This window comes from Uranotaenia lowii, chromosome 2 (assembly GCF_029784155.1).
Source record: "Uranotaenia lowii strain MFRU-FL chromosome 2, ASM2978415v1, whole genome shotgun sequence".
NCBI classification, from domain to species: Eukaryota; Metazoa; Arthropoda; class Insecta; order Diptera; family Culicidae; genus Uranotaenia; species Uranotaenia lowii.
The window spans coordinates 154,913,316-154,928,712 of record NC_073692.1 but is presented as its reverse complement, the minus strand read 5'-3'; the positions used below and the strand labels follow the sequence as shown (position 1 = coordinate 154,928,712).

The window sequence follows — 15,397 nt, the reverse complement described above, 5'->3', positions numbered from 1 at the left end:
GGAGATCGGAGAGATATCAACAACTATAGAGGAATTTCTTCTTTATATGCAATCTCCAAACTAATCTCAAAATGACGCCATTCAAACCGATTTGTCAGCAGCGTTTCCTAAGGTGAACCACGAAATCGCCATTGGTAAGCTTGGACGCTTAGGATTCTGCGGACCTTTACTAGGCTGGTTCCGCAGTTACTTAACTGGACGTAAATTGACAGTTCGCACTGGAGACACTCTGTCCAGCCAGCTCTCTGCCTCCTCCGGTGTGCCCCAAGGTAGTCACTAAGTACCGATTATCTTCTCAATCTATTTTAACGATGTGCTCTCACTCCTCGACGGCCCGAAACTTGGTTATGCTGAAAACCAGTTCAATCTTTTCGCACAGAGGTGCGACATCAACTGCCTGCCTTTGAATCGCAGTAAATGTGCAGTCATCAGTTTCTCTCGAAAACGGCAGCCTTTTTGCGCGGAGTACTTCTTAGGAGATGAGTCCATTGCGCGGGTGGACCACATCATGGGCGTAATAAAAAAAAAAAAAAAAAAAAAAAAAAAAAAAAAAAAAAAAAAAAAAATACTGGACCGTAAGCTGGAATACGAACTGCATCGTCGATAAAGCTTCTAGAAGCCTCGGATTTTTAATTCGAGTGGCCAAGGAATTCAAGGAATTCAAGGAATTCAAGGAATTCAAGGACCGTACCCTAAGTTGCAATGGGTTAACGGCTGCGGTGTGTATGTTTGTGAAAATGATGGATCAACCCATCATTTTCCTGACAGTGTCGTTACACACAATCTTGTTAAACATGGTGTCATAATATGGCCTAAATTAGAAGAGGAGCTGGACATCTTTATTTAGTTTAAATTCAGCAGTAGGTTCAAAGATGTCTATTTTTTTTTTTCATGATCCATGTTGATAAGATGAATGGGAGTTGAAACACTTGCCCTCCCTTCCGCAGAACAATCGCAACATTTGGTAGTGAAAGTATCACAATTTACCATAATAAAAGTTGATACTTTCAATAGGGCATAATTCGTTTGGTTAGGTAGTTAGATGGTTTAGTCTTGTAGAATTAAAAATAGAGAAAACGTGTGAAAAGTATTACGATGTTAGGTAAAGGTTATGGTATTCGCCTCCCCAATGCTCTAGTAAGTGTGTATTTGCGGTTTATGAATTTCGTTGGCTTATTCTTAAATCAAGCATTTTACAAGAACTAGAGGCTCATTGGATGGGAATGCTGTTGTTGGAAAATGTTATATTTCATTTGGTAAGACGTTTTTTTGCTTTTTATTTAATTATTCATTTTTAGCAAATCTTTACGTTTTTCGGTTTAGTTTGAAATTCATCTATGGAAGTATATATTAGAATGTACGGTTTTGAAGAATAACAATGAGTAGGTAGTCCTAATACTGATTTCGGGCATTTTACAATAGGCATGCGGTATATTTTAATAGAACCCCTATGTAGATTTTTTGTAAATTATGACGGATTTTAACATTCAACTATGTGAGGTAGGTAGGGTACGGTAAGATGTGCTCTTATATCCATATTCTGGTAAATTTTCATGATTTTGTGATGTTGTGATAGGAATAAGGTAGCTTACTTCTACTATTAATTTGAGCTAGAATTTTTATTAGTTTGAAATAGGCTTGCTCCAAAAAGCAAAACAAACTCTCACATCCATATTTTGGTAAAATAGTATGATTAGCAATGAAATGGAAAAACTCTAAAAAGAAAAACAAAAATTTCAAAATTTAGAAAATGAAAGGCAAAAAATTAGGGAAAAACAGCAAATAACACTTCAATTACTTCATGCAAGAACTAATTCCTTCCTTTATATTTCTCTTTCCTCTCCTTTTCTCTTTCTTTTATTTTCATATACCCCTGCGCATACGATTCGGAGTCATATGATGACTGGACCCCGAGACAACTATCACGAAACCTATCACACATACCAGTGGAATTGGGGCGGAGACACGAAGCAGACGTTCAACAGACGACGACGAAGGAAGGAAAAACATATAAGATAAGTTAAAATGATTCCTTTAATAACACAAAAATTAAATGTAGTTAGATGCGTGGGGAGTATGTAGAGGCCAGTCTCGAACCCGCCCATGTCCTTCCTCCAACTGGTATCGGGAGGGGTTGGTTTATTATCTTGAACTGCATTTTATCCATATTCCATGGATATAATGAAGTGCTTGATGGTTTAACCAACGTCTCAAGATCGCTTACTATTCTACGCTGCCTTCTCTAAACTTTAAATTTTCTTCTCCAAACTATTCTAATTTTCATTTCCAGCGTCAGCTCCCCGAGCTATTTAAACGCCATAAAAAAAAAAAAAAAAAAAAAAGAGTGGCCAAGGAATTCAAGGACGTGTACTGCCTAAAGAGCCTGTATTGCAGCATAGTTCGATCCATCCTCGAATACGCATCAGCTGTCTGGTGTCCTTACCAGGGAATCAAAAAATCGTTATCCTCCGATAGAATTTGCCGATCAAAACACCCGTGAGAGAGATTTTCATCCTCAAGAACACTATACCTAGCACTTATCAATTTCAATTTTGCTCCCGATAAGTTGTGCTTTCCGATTCAAATTTATCGTCTCTTGTAACGTTAAGGATAAGCAACAACAATTTGCTGGCACCCAAGGAGGACACCAACAATTGCTTGATGCACAAGGTGCCGGGCCGACCCGACTGGTAAACGCACCAACAAAAAATACCAACAATTGCTTGATGACGCACAAGGTGCCGGGCCGGACCGACCGAGGTGTAGATGCACGAACAAAAAATACCAAAAATACCAACAATTGCTTGATGACATACAAGGTGCCGGGCCGACCCGAGCACGGGTCGGGTCGCACCATCAAAAATTGACGCACCAGCAAAAACACCAACAATTGCACGGGGCGCACATCAAGAAATCTGATGCCCACTAGAGCAAAGTTCGAACGAGTTATCCTGATCGGCATTGGAAAGGGATGAGAAGTCATCAGTTTTTAAAATTTATCGCTAAGTGTTACACAAGTGATAAACCAGTTATCATTATCAGATCGGTTCGATTTGTTTCCCTGGTCCTTACTACCAGAACGGTAACGAGCGGCTCGAGGCTATCCAGAGGCGCTTTTTACGTTATGCTCTCAGACACCTTAACTAGCAAGACCCGTTCCACATGCCAAGCTATGAACATCGATGTCGTCTCATAGACATGGATACTCTCCAAGCCCGGAGAAATGCAACACGAGCTTCTTTCGTCGCCGATCTGCTGACATCGCGTATCGATTGTCCTACGCTATTGGAAGCTATTCCTCTTAGGCTGATGTCATACTCAGGCGACAAGCAGCGCGTTGATTTGCAACACGTTCACACGGCATACCTGCTCTCATTTGATCTCCATGGAAAAAGCGCAGACCTGTCATACTGAGCGCATTGGAAAGCGCGATAAAGCTGATGTCAGGGTGTTTTGAAGCGCGACAAGTAGGAAATTCAATGGGAATATTGTTTTTTCTCGGTTTGAAGCAGTGATTCCGGGTTTAAAGCACAATAGTATAGAAGATCCGTCTGAACTTGTGATAATAAACTAAAAAATATTTTAATCGGCGAGAAAATTTTCATTAATTCTTAGTTCCGGCTAAAAAACAAGGGATTTTGTCGGTTTAAATTTCGGCATTCTTGCAATCCGGGTCATGATTTGATGAGTTTTTAATGGCTCTTCGACTTTGACGATTTGAGGGATGTTTTCCGAAGAAAAGTTTTAAGAATATCAAGAATTAGATGTAAATTTAGTGTAACTTTAACTTTAAGTTGTCATTTGGACAAATTGCTTCCAGCAATATTTATACGATGTACGATAAACTGTTTGGGTACCTTATTCACTGTTTAAACCAAATCAAAAAGTGCGCGGCCATTGGTACATTTGTGAGCGGCGATTGGAACAAGCATCATAAGCGTGCACAGTCATTGGTACACCAACACTTTTTACAAATTCGCGTTTTTTGTGACGTTAGAATGAAAAATCTCTCACTTTTAAATTTTTCCCTTAAAGAACGTAAGTTTGACTACGTGTCAGTGCTTTTGTTTTCGCAATCGCACAAAAAACGATTTTTGTACGGCACAGAGAACATTCATCATAGCTTAAATGCGCGGCCATTGGGTCCTTCACGGTACCGCATTCAAAAAATAATGATAGGACATAAGACGGAAAAATACGTGCTAGATGCCTTTTGCATGTAGAATTTTTGCAACCCTGATAAATCAGATCACTGTGCGAAAGCGCCTGCATTTATACTATCCCGAGGGTGCCGGATATTTTCAAATCAAAAGCGAACAATGTCGAGCGCCTTTGTATATGCAACACATTGATTTGAGTACATTTTATTACAATAAATTAATTCAGAATAAATAAAAAAAAAAATGATTACCGTATTTTTCGATCAAACTTCGATAATAGATCAGTGCATTAATAACGAATTTTGGGCAATGTACACAAGTTTCAATAAATTTCAGTACTGCCCAGATTTGCCAAAACTGAAGCTGAATGCGCTGGCAAGCCTTTAATGCTCTTCCACGTTTACGCTTATGCATGTACCTATTAAATAAAAGAAGAGACAAAAGTGCAACTGCTGATGATTGTCCATCAAAGTGGTTGATCGATTTCCTTTCTTGTCCCATACAGTACTACGACGACCATCCAAGTGTGAATACACAAAACAACAAATATCAAATGACGTTTTTTTTTTTTTTTTTTTTTTTTTCTTTTTTATGGGAGTTTAACACGGAGTGTCATTCTTCCCTATTTTCGCTTAAATTTCGGGCAGGAGGTTTGTACTTGCAAGGAAACTTATTAGCTTTTTCTCTTCGTCGGGGCAATTGGCAAGTATTTGCCTTAAGCTGCTAGCTAATTGATGCTCTGCTCTGTGCTCTTCGTATATAGAGCAGTCAACAAGGATGTGTTTGACGGAGACAACACAGCTGCACGAAGGGCAGATGGGAGGGTTGTCCCTATCAAGAAGATAGGACTGAGTTAGCCTGGTGTGGCCAATCCGTAATCGGGTTAGGGCAGTTCTCTCTCTGGGGTTTTGCCGGTCGATCCATTTTCGGGGGCAGTTCTTCACTTCCCTTAGTTTGGCTGTCCGGTTGTTTGCCCAGTCTCTCTCCCAGGCTAGGGAAAGTTGGTTGGAGGTGTAACGATAGGCATCTTGTTGGGGGATAGATATTTGTGATGGGGTGAGATTGGCACCTATTGAGGCCAGCCGGTCTGCAGATTCGTTACCGGGTATACCGGCGTGTCCAGGAATCCAAACTAGGGTTGCTTTTTTGTTTAAAGCTTCGCTAGCTATGGATGAAATCCAGGGGTGTTTAATATTGCCCTTGGATACGGCTTTCAGCACACTGGCTGAGTCGGAGAAGATGGTTGGAGGTGTTGAATGGTTTTGTTGGGTATTCTGGAGGGCGTTCAATACGGCATATGCTTCGGCGCTGAAAACGGAGCACTGGGTTGGTAAGGCGATGCTTCGTTTATCGGAGGGGTCATCAATGCCACAACCGACTCTGTCATCAATAGTCTTAGAGCCGTCGGTGTATATGTGGGTGGTCGTCTTGTATTTTCTGTCGAGGAGTTGGTAGAAGTGGGGTAGGACTGTGCTAGAGTGTTGACCGGCTTTGATATTAAGGGACAAGGACAGATCGACGGATGGTGTTTTCTCGGTCCAATACCGAAAGGCGGGGGTTCTTCTTTGGCAGATGGATGGAAGGGTAGAGTTAGTAAGTTCTAGGAGTAGAGTGTTGGTGCGAGATACTAATGGAGCATCGCTGTTACCTCCGATGGCGAGCCAGCGGAGAGATTTGGATGTTAGATGTTTGGCCACTAGATATCTGAAGGGAAGCTGGCCGCTTTCAGCCATAATAGATACAATTGGGCTTGTGACAAAGGCAGAACCAACTGTTCTTATGAATCCATTGTATAAGGGTTCGAGTTTATTATAGAGACGTGGGCCGGACCTACTGATGAAACCAAGTCCGTAGAGTACTGATGGGAGTATCCATCCATGGACAAATCTTAGGAGGGAGTCGCGGTTGGCATGACTTGGGGTTTTACTCAGGATCCGAAGTATGTTGGTCTTGTTTTTTGTGCTTTTTCTGACATGATTGAGATGAGTTGAGAAATTCAGTCGATCATCAATCCAAACACCCAAAAGTCGGATGGAGTGGACGAAGGGAATGGCTTGATTAAGAAGTTTTAAAGGAGGGAGCTTTTTGAGTTTCTTTCTGTTAGGGCCCAGGTGGAGGAGTTTGGACTTGTCAGGAGAGAATTGGAAACCCGTTCTGGGTGCCCAGCTGGCTATTTTGTCCAGTGTTATTTGTAGTCTATTGCGTGCTAAGCGTGCGAAAGGAGATATCGAGACTAATGTGATATCGTCTGCGTAGACTAGGATCTTAGTGTGATCGGGGATGATTTTGAAGATAGAATTGATTGCGATAAGGAAGAGGGTGGGAGAGATTACTGATCCTTGTGGTACCCCTGTGAATATTGGCTTTGGGTTGGAAAGACAGTTATTGATAAGGACCTGGATAGTGCGGTTTGATAGGAAGCTTTTTATGTATTGGTATAGTCTACCGGCGAGTCCCCATTCTCTTAGGGCTGTAAGTATGGTAGTATGATCGACCCGATCAAACGCTTTGGATAGGTCCAAGGATAAAAGATCGATATGTTGGCTACGACTTAAGGCATCATCCAGAATGCATTCTAGGAGACAAAGATAGTCGTCAGTTGATCGGCCGGGACGAAAGGCGTATTGGCGGTCGTCTAAGAGGTGATTTTGGTCAAGAACAGTATTGAGGCGGTGATTGACCAGCCTTTCCATAATCTTACCAGCACAGTCTATCAAGGTAATGGGGCGATAGCTATCGATATTGCTTGGATCTTTTTGAGGTTTGGGGATGGGTACTATTAGGCCGCGCTTCCAGATATCGGGTATGGATCCTTCATTCCATATGTGGTTAATTATATTTAAAAACTTTATATTACCAGATAGGGGCAAGTTTTTTAAGAACGGATATCCAATGTCATCGGGTCCGGAAGAGAGTCCTTTGACTTTACGTAGGGCAGTGTTAAGTTCTTCTAGGGTGAAGTCGGAATTGTAGGAGGAGTTAAGAGGAAGATTTTGAATAGGGAGTGGGGCTTCTTCGGATAGGGTTAGATTTGGTTGGATATTGCTGGTGGAAGAAAAGTGCTGGCAGAAAGCTTCAGCAAGGAGAGGTGGGTCGTTGGTATAGTTGTGGTTAAGGAGCAGGTGAAATTGATTTTTCCGGGGCTCTCCATTGAGGATTTTGATTTTACTCCAAAGGATTTTGGATGGGGTGTTGGGATTTATTTCTTCAGTGAACTTTAGCCAGCATTCGTTTTTTGCGGAGCGGACGGCGGACCTTGCTGCTGCCCTGGCTTTTTTGAAGGCTATCAGAGCATTTTGTTTATTGGGATGGTCATTTGGAATTCGTCTCAGGAGTCGCAAGGCCTTCCTACGTTTTTTCAGAGCTTCTCGGACTTCAGGTCCCCACCATGGAACCGCTGTTTTCCCTGGTATCCCACTAGTGCGGGGAATGAATTGTGTACCCGCGTCCAACAGAATGTTATTGAATTGCTCGAGAGAAATGGATTCATGCATGGAGATTAAGTTGTCGATATGTGTTTGGTAATCTTCCCATTTGGCTTCATCATATCGCCAACGAGGTCTTGTTGCGGCTATTGGGGAGGGGTGTTGTAGGTTGATTAGGAGGGGAAAGTGATCGCTTCCACCATTGTCTTCTAGGGCTTTCCAACCGAATTTAGGACCAAGAGTCCATGAGACCATGCTTAGGTCAATGGCTGATGTGTTGCCCGTGCGAGGGCATAAGCGTGTAGGGGAGCCATCATTCAAAATGGTAAGACATTGTGTTTGGGCTAAGTCCTCAATAAACTCACCCTTTCGGTCAACGGTTTTACTACCCCATTCCGTAGAGTGGGCGTTGAAATCACCGAGTAGGATAAAAGGGGGCGGTATTTGGGGAATAAGGTCTTCAAAGTTTTTAGTGTAGTCTTCATAAGACAGTGAAGGCGATGCATAAAGAGATACTACGGAGATTTTGATGGGGGCATCAAGCCGTATACAGATGACGTTGAGTAGGGAGTTAATGTTTACTGAGGAGTATGGGGTTCCGTTTTTTATTCCAATGCCTACGCCTCGGCTGTAGGGGTTCGAGGGATTTTTATGTGCCAAAAAGTGATATCCGTTTATTATATTTGTCTTAGTTGTTGAATGTGGGGAGAGGGTTTCTTGAAGGGCGAGAATTATAGGGGAGAATTTTGAGACAAGGAGTTGTAGTTCGGGTAGCCGGGTTCTGAGACCAAATATATTCCACTGTAATGCAAAGTTGGTTATGGTTTTTCGGGTGGGGCTATTGCGACTGTTTTGGGCCATGATTATAGAAGGAAAAGTGGTAGATAGAAGTGTTCAGAGAGTGGAAATAATTGGAAAGATTTTTAAATATGGAATCTATGGTTGGTTTGACTTACCAGTCTTCAGAAAATAAGATGGGTTTACCGGTGGGGTTGGATGGGATTTTTGTTGGTTGGTGTTCGCAGTCAAGTTTTTAGTTGGAAGTGTAGTATGGTCTGGTCTGCGTTGACATTTCTTTTTGGGACGGTTCGGCATTTTGTTGTCATCCAGTTGTTTATTTTCTGTTCCGGTAGGGGAATCGTCCGATGAAGTCCTCCAGAAACGCTTGGTGTTGGAAGCCTTGCTGATGGCAGAGTTGTTGCTTTCCATACTGGTGTCACTTTCGGAGTTGTCCTGAGATTCGTTGATTTGCTCTTTATTCTTCACCAGTTGAGAAAAGGTAGCTATTTGTGCGGTGAGGAATGCCACCTGTCTGCGTAGTTCGGCAATTTCACGGTCTTTGTCATCGGTGGAGCAGCTGGGGTTGATCCGGATCTGATTCAGTCGTTGTTGAATGGAACTGGTCTGATTTTGGTGGGTTCTGTACTCCTTAACAGCGTCGCTGTGAGAGATGCCGCGGTCTGTTCTGATCTTGATGATTTCAAGTTCGTCCTTGAAAGCAGGGCAGGCCCGGCTGGTGGTGGGATGGGGATTTTGGCAGTTCAAACAATTTGGAGGAAGCTGACAATCCGTGTGCAATTTGTTTTCTCCACAGATAAGACAGGTCACATCGTTTTTGCAGTGCTTTTTCGTGTGCCCGAAATTACCACACTGCATACACATCATGGGGCGAGGGTAGTATTGGCGTGTTGGGGTTTGTAGGAAACCAAATCGGATGCGAGCTGGGACTGTGGTGCCTTGAATTGTCAAGACTAGTGTGTCCGTGGGAACCTCCTTGCCGTCCACTTTTCTAAGAAACCTGTAAACATTTGTGACCCCTTGACTGGCTAGATCACTTGCTAGTTGTTGGTTCGATGCACCAGCTACCTCTTTACATGTTACGACACACTTACATGTGTTGAGGGTTGGATGCAAAGAGATGGTAACTGGAGTGGAATCAATCAGCTCGTTTATGGTGAGTAATTTTTCCACTTGTTTCGGAGATCTTACTTTTAACAGGTAAGATTGTCCTTTGTCGTAGGGATGGCCACCAGCGATTTGACCGACAGCCAGTTCCACAGTCTTGGAAATGATGAAAGGATAGGCGGGCAATTTGGCAGTGGAGGAAGGTTTCAGCAGGAGGAATTGTATTTCTCCGTGTTCGCCTCTTGGGTCCATCCATTCAGGTAGTCTTCTCCGGTTTGAGCTGCTTGGCTGCGGGGCAGGGCCCCATGGAGGGGGATTTTCCCCCATAACAACGAAACACTGATCACTGAGCACTTTTAATTTCCACTACGTAAAATCCTTAAGATGAGATGTCCGTGATAGCGAAGGTTAGAATAAACGCGGCGATGAAAATTTTCAGCAGCGAAAACTTAGCACTTGTTCAAAAGCGTCCTATCTCAATGGCGGTTCGAGATTGAATGATCAAATGACGGTGACGAGGTAGGCGTCATATGCGCTTGGTTTGTTAAATTTGTGCTGGACACGGGACAATATGGTTCTCATTGATTAGCACATCTTTTTTACTGGTAGCCAGGGCCGTAGGAAGAACCGGCTCATGGGGGGGGGTTTTGATAACATTTTTTTCCTATAACATTTTTGCTTGAACATTGCATACACACGTGAAAATAGTATATGTTCTGAGTACTAATGACTCAAGCCATGGCCGTAGGAAGAACCGGCTCATGGGGGGGGGTTTTGATAACATTTTTTTTCCTATAACATTTTTGCTTGAACATTGCATACACACGTGAAAATAGTATATGTTCTGAGTACTAATGACTCAAGCTAAAGTTATTTTGCATGAAAAGTTATTTAATTTTTAGAATAAGTCCTAGGAGATGCCATTTTTTTATGAAGATTTAAAAAATATAGGTACTTGTGATATAGCTCAGTTGGTAAATCAGTTGCCTTCTGAGCTGATGTCAGTGGGTTTGAGCCCAAGAATAAACATCGAACACAGTTGTTCCAGATAAGTGACTGGTGTACCAACTGTATTGTTGAGAAAAGTCGCGAATAGCGCAATGATGTAAGAACTACTATCATAATCGAAAAAAAAAGGATTTTGAACGCTCCATTTAGAAAAAAAAACTTTTTTACTCATTACATGAGGGAGATAATTCTTTTGAACCACAAGAATAACAATTTTAAGTATGGGTGAAAATGTTTCAGATATTCAGCAATAAAAGTAAAAAAATAGGTTAACTGTTCAAATAAGGTTTATTTTTTACTTTTGTAAATTCGATTAAAAATTAAGATTTAAGGTAAAACCATTGATTTTTAAGAATGAAGAATCTGCAATATATGTGATTAATTGTAAATAAAATTACCAGCTGAAATTTTACCTCAGAATAAAAAACAAGTTCAAAAATTATCATTAATTTTTTTTTTATATTTCATAATTATAATCCTGTGATCCTGTGAAAATTTAAATCTATATTTTTGAAAATACACATTCTTTGAAATGAATCTACATCTTAATTTTTATATGTGATTTTCATCAGATTTGTGTTTCCTAACTGACTTTGATTAAATTTTAATTTTTCTTAAACCAAGAATCGAAGTTATGAAACTGCGATCTCCTCCAATTTGAATACTTAATGGAATTTAAACATCTTACTTAACTTACTTAATGATCCCGCGCCGATCCTCCGGTGCATAGGGCCGTGGTAAAAGACCTCCACTGTTGACGATCCGGAGCCAGCGACTTCACCTGGTCCCAGTCAAGATTCTCGTCGACAGTTCGGATTTCAGCGGCTAGGCTTCGCCGCCACGAGTTTCTGGGCCTGCCTCTTCTTCGATGACCTTCTGGATTCCAGTCAAGCGCCTCTCTGCAAATCTCGTTTTCATCTTTTCGCAGCGTGTGCCCAATCCATCTCCACTTACGTTCCCGAATCTCGATTTCTAGCGCCCTTTGATGACACCGGCGATGTAGTTCCTCATTCGAGATCCAGTTGCCAGGCCACCAAGCGCGGATGATATTCCGCAGGCAGCGGTTTACAAATACTTGCAGTTTTCGCGTCGTCACCGCATATGTGCACCAAGTTTCGCACCCGTACAGCAAAACGGATTTGACGTTTGAGTTGAAGATTCGGATTTTTGTTCGTAGAGAGATCTGGCGTGACCGCCAGATGTTTCGGAGACTCGCAAACGCAAATCGGGCCTTTCTGATCCGGGTTTCGATGTCTTTCCTGGTACCACCATCAGGCGTTATCTGGCTACCAAGATACTGGAAGCACTCCACTTTCTCAACTTGTTGCCCAGCTACCATGAAACTGGAGGGATTTCCTGTGTTGATCTCCATCGACTTGGTCTTTCCGACATTGACTTTGAGACCTGCTGCCTTGGAACTTTCGGTGAGGTCGTCGAGTTTGCTCTGTATGTCCGGTTGTGTTTGGGCGAGCAAAACAATATCGTCAGCCAGGTCAAGGTCGTTCAGTTGCTCCATTGTTAAAGGATTCCACGGCAATCCTCGGTTCGGTGCACAGTCAATCGATCCAGTCAGAATCTCATCCATTACGATGAGGAAAAGTAGCGGTGATAAGATACATCCTTGTCTCACTCCAGCAGTTACCGGGATTGGTTCGGACAAGACACCATCGTGCAAGACCTTGCACGAAAATGCCTCGTATTGTGCTTCGATGAGATGGACTAGTTTCTCTGGGACCCCTCGTCGCCTTAGAGCCACCCAGATGTTTTCATGATTAAGTCGGTCGAATGCTTTTTCGAAATCAACGAACACCAGCAGAAGAGAGTCCTGGAATTCGTTGATTTGTTCCAGTATGATTCGTAGCGTTGTGATGTGGTCCACACATGATCGTCCGGATCGGAATCCAGCTTGTTGCCGTCGGAGTGTAGCGTCGATTTTCTCCTGGATCCTGTTCAGGATCACTTTGCAGAGTACTTTGAGGGTTGTACAGATCAACGTTATGCCTCGCCAGTTACCGCACTCTGTCAGGTCTCCTTTCTTCGGGACCTTTACGAGGATACCCTGCATCCAGTCGAAACATCGATATTTTGATATTGATGGGATTTATTTCCTAGTCTGAATTCTGCATTTTGAACCCAATATCAAATCCTTAATCTAAATTCGAGATAAGAAATCCTAAGAATTTGAAACCAAAAAGCGAAATTTGTATCAGAACTCTTAACCAGAAATCTTTTATTTGATTCTTAATTTATGGTTTTCAATATTATTTTTTTTTCAATTATTTATTCGTAATTGAACTTGTAAATTTAAACAACATTTTGAATGATGAAATTGTTTCACATTTTTCAAATCTGAACTTTCTTATGTTTCAACTTTGCATAAAAATTAAGGAACAAAATTTCAGATCCAAATCTTAAAAATGGTTTGAAATTTATTATATTTTCTTTTCATATTCCGAAATTATGAGTTTCGAATCTTAAAAATTCATCATATTTTAGATTGAAATGCATAACCAAGGTTCGAAGCAGGATTCTTTAACAAAGATGATGCAAACTGAAAATCAAGAACAATAAACTAGATACTTACTAAATATTTTTCCGCATGTATCTGGGCTGGGAAAATCCAGGCAATTTGTTTTCAAACCCTTGCGAAATGAGGACATATTGCTTCATATTTTTCCCAAAAATCTGGCCAATATCCATGCGAATTACAGAATTATTCCATTGAAATAAAAAAAAAAAAAACGTGGAAAACTGTTTTTGTTTAATTGAAACACTTCAATCGTTTCAGAATCATATTTTCCAAAAAATCGTTTATGTTTATATTGGCAAAATTTGTTTAAAACAAATTATTTGAACGCAAGATACATAATTTTGAATTACGTTTGATTTTGCAAATGAAGTGAGAAATTCTGGTCAGAATCCGGACAATCTGGTAAGCGTAGTCTAACTTCATTGGGATACAATATTTGGTACTGAATTACTACATATCAACAAGTGAGAAATTTTTTGAAAAACTGATGTAGAATTGTGGTCCTGGAATGAGATTTTGGGGTTTTGGAGTCGAGATTATTACATTAATGTTACTCATAAATCACTTAATTTGTTCATCAAAATATGATAAGAAATTTCAAATATAATGTTCAGCCAAAAAATTTCTCTTGGCATTTTTGGACCTTCATGGGGGGGGTTTAACCCCCAAAACCCCCCCCCGTTCCTACGGCCATGCTGGTAGCTATCGTGGATCCCTTTTGATCTTTTTTAGTATGGATAATAATGACTTTAGAAGGGGATCCGAATTTTAATTATCTCAGACTTTGTACGTACATTCCTTTAAATATTCATGGGAAGAAAAAACAAACTAACAATATACAAAAAAGAAACACTAAACAATAGATGCAATATTAATAATAATAATAATAATAATAATAACAAACACTGGCACAGTATCCGCACGCTTTCATGGAAGCAGCCAAGAAATTAGCAAAGGGTTTATAAAGAACTTCCTCTCCGTGAGATAATTTCTAAAATTACCTCCCTTTCTTCCCAGTTCGTACAAGTACAAATAACAACAGCATCATCAACCATCATCTTTCTAGCCAAAAGGTGCAGCCAGATGCTGTTTATTAATAAAATTTTCGCATCGTTCTTCGTCCGCCAAAGTGACAGGATACAAGTCTGATTTAGGACTTAAACGAAAATCTATTATTTTTAAATGATGATCGTACAGTTAAATCGATGATCCAACAATTACAGCGGCGAGTCAACGACTTGACCGATGCGATGATGAGTCAAGTTCATCGGAAAGAATCCATTCAGAGAGTAGCCACACACACGCCGTTTTGATTCAGCTGTGACTGCAAGAGACCTCAAGGCCGTTTTAACAAGCTAGGTAGTATTACAAAGAAAATAAACAGTCTCTCCCGCTCTTTATGGTCAACGTTTGATCCCATGACTTCCGCAAAATATATTCCATTGAAGATTCAATTTGGAAGAAGAAATTGTTTGGCCCACTTGTTGAGCCTGTGATTAATCACAATTTGTGTACAACAACAAACTACTCACCCTTCACATGCATCAGAATCATTTTCTTCTTCTCGTCCAGCGGTTTCAGCAGCAGTGGATCTCGTTTATCCTTGGGGATATTCATGTCCTCTAAAATCTCCAGGAACTTTTGGTTAACCTCGGCTTCGGGCATCCTCTTGAGGGCCAAACTCAGCTCGTCCAAGACGGCCATTTCCGCCTCGGTTCCCGACAATGGGCGGTTCCCATTGACACTTCCGCTGCCACCGTGGCTTCCGCCTGACCCATACCCTAATCCACTCGTTGACCCGTAGCCTCCTGTGCCACTACGGCTTGCTTTCTTGTGTGGCCGACTGAACAAAGTGTCCAGAAGGCCGCCCGATTTTGCACGGTCATGTTTCGACATTTTTTTAAATTTTATTTTCTTCTATCACTATCACAACACACCTATTTCTAGGCCAGAGCCACCAGCCACGGCCAACAAATATATAAAAAAAAGATGTTAGCCACCAAGTACCAGAACGCCACGATTAACTTCGGAAAATAAACTACGAAACTATAGGTTCGCGCTTGCACACTTCCGGTACCCAGTCACAATCCGTCGGGATGCTTCCACCACCCCGAGGGAGAAACTTTTCGTGATAGCAAAAGTTCGTAATCCAGCAGGCGATGACCATCAAACGTTGACATCATTTCACACTGCTGCTGGCTGATGATTCCGTCGCTGTCGTCGTCGCCAACTTTGCCACTTTTGACATTCTTTTTTCCTTGTCGTCTCTCTGACTTTGATTCCTTCGCTCTTTTTATTTCATTTGCGATGTCGTGCGATGGGGAGCGCTGGAAGAAACAAACACAAAAAAAAACAGGTTCGCACGATCC

General features: G+C 41.5%; 1 protein-coding gene across 2 annotated transcripts in view; it reads right to left on the bottom strand.

The window, feature by feature from the left end:
- LOC129744195 (protein diaphanous-like) overlaps positions 1 to 15,397 on the bottom strand; it is a 37,913-nt gene that overhangs the window by 22,257 nt on the left and 259 nt on the right. For both annotated transcript variants that reach the window (XM_055736604.1, XM_055736605.1), the window contains exon 2: positions 14,561 to 15,355. In XM_055736604.1, coding sequence (XP_055592579.1) covers positions 14,561 to 14,924 — 364 coding nt within the window. In that variant the 5' untranslated portion in view covers positions 14,925 to 15,355. The remainder of the gene's footprint in view (positions 1 to 14,560; positions 15,356 to 15,397) is intronic.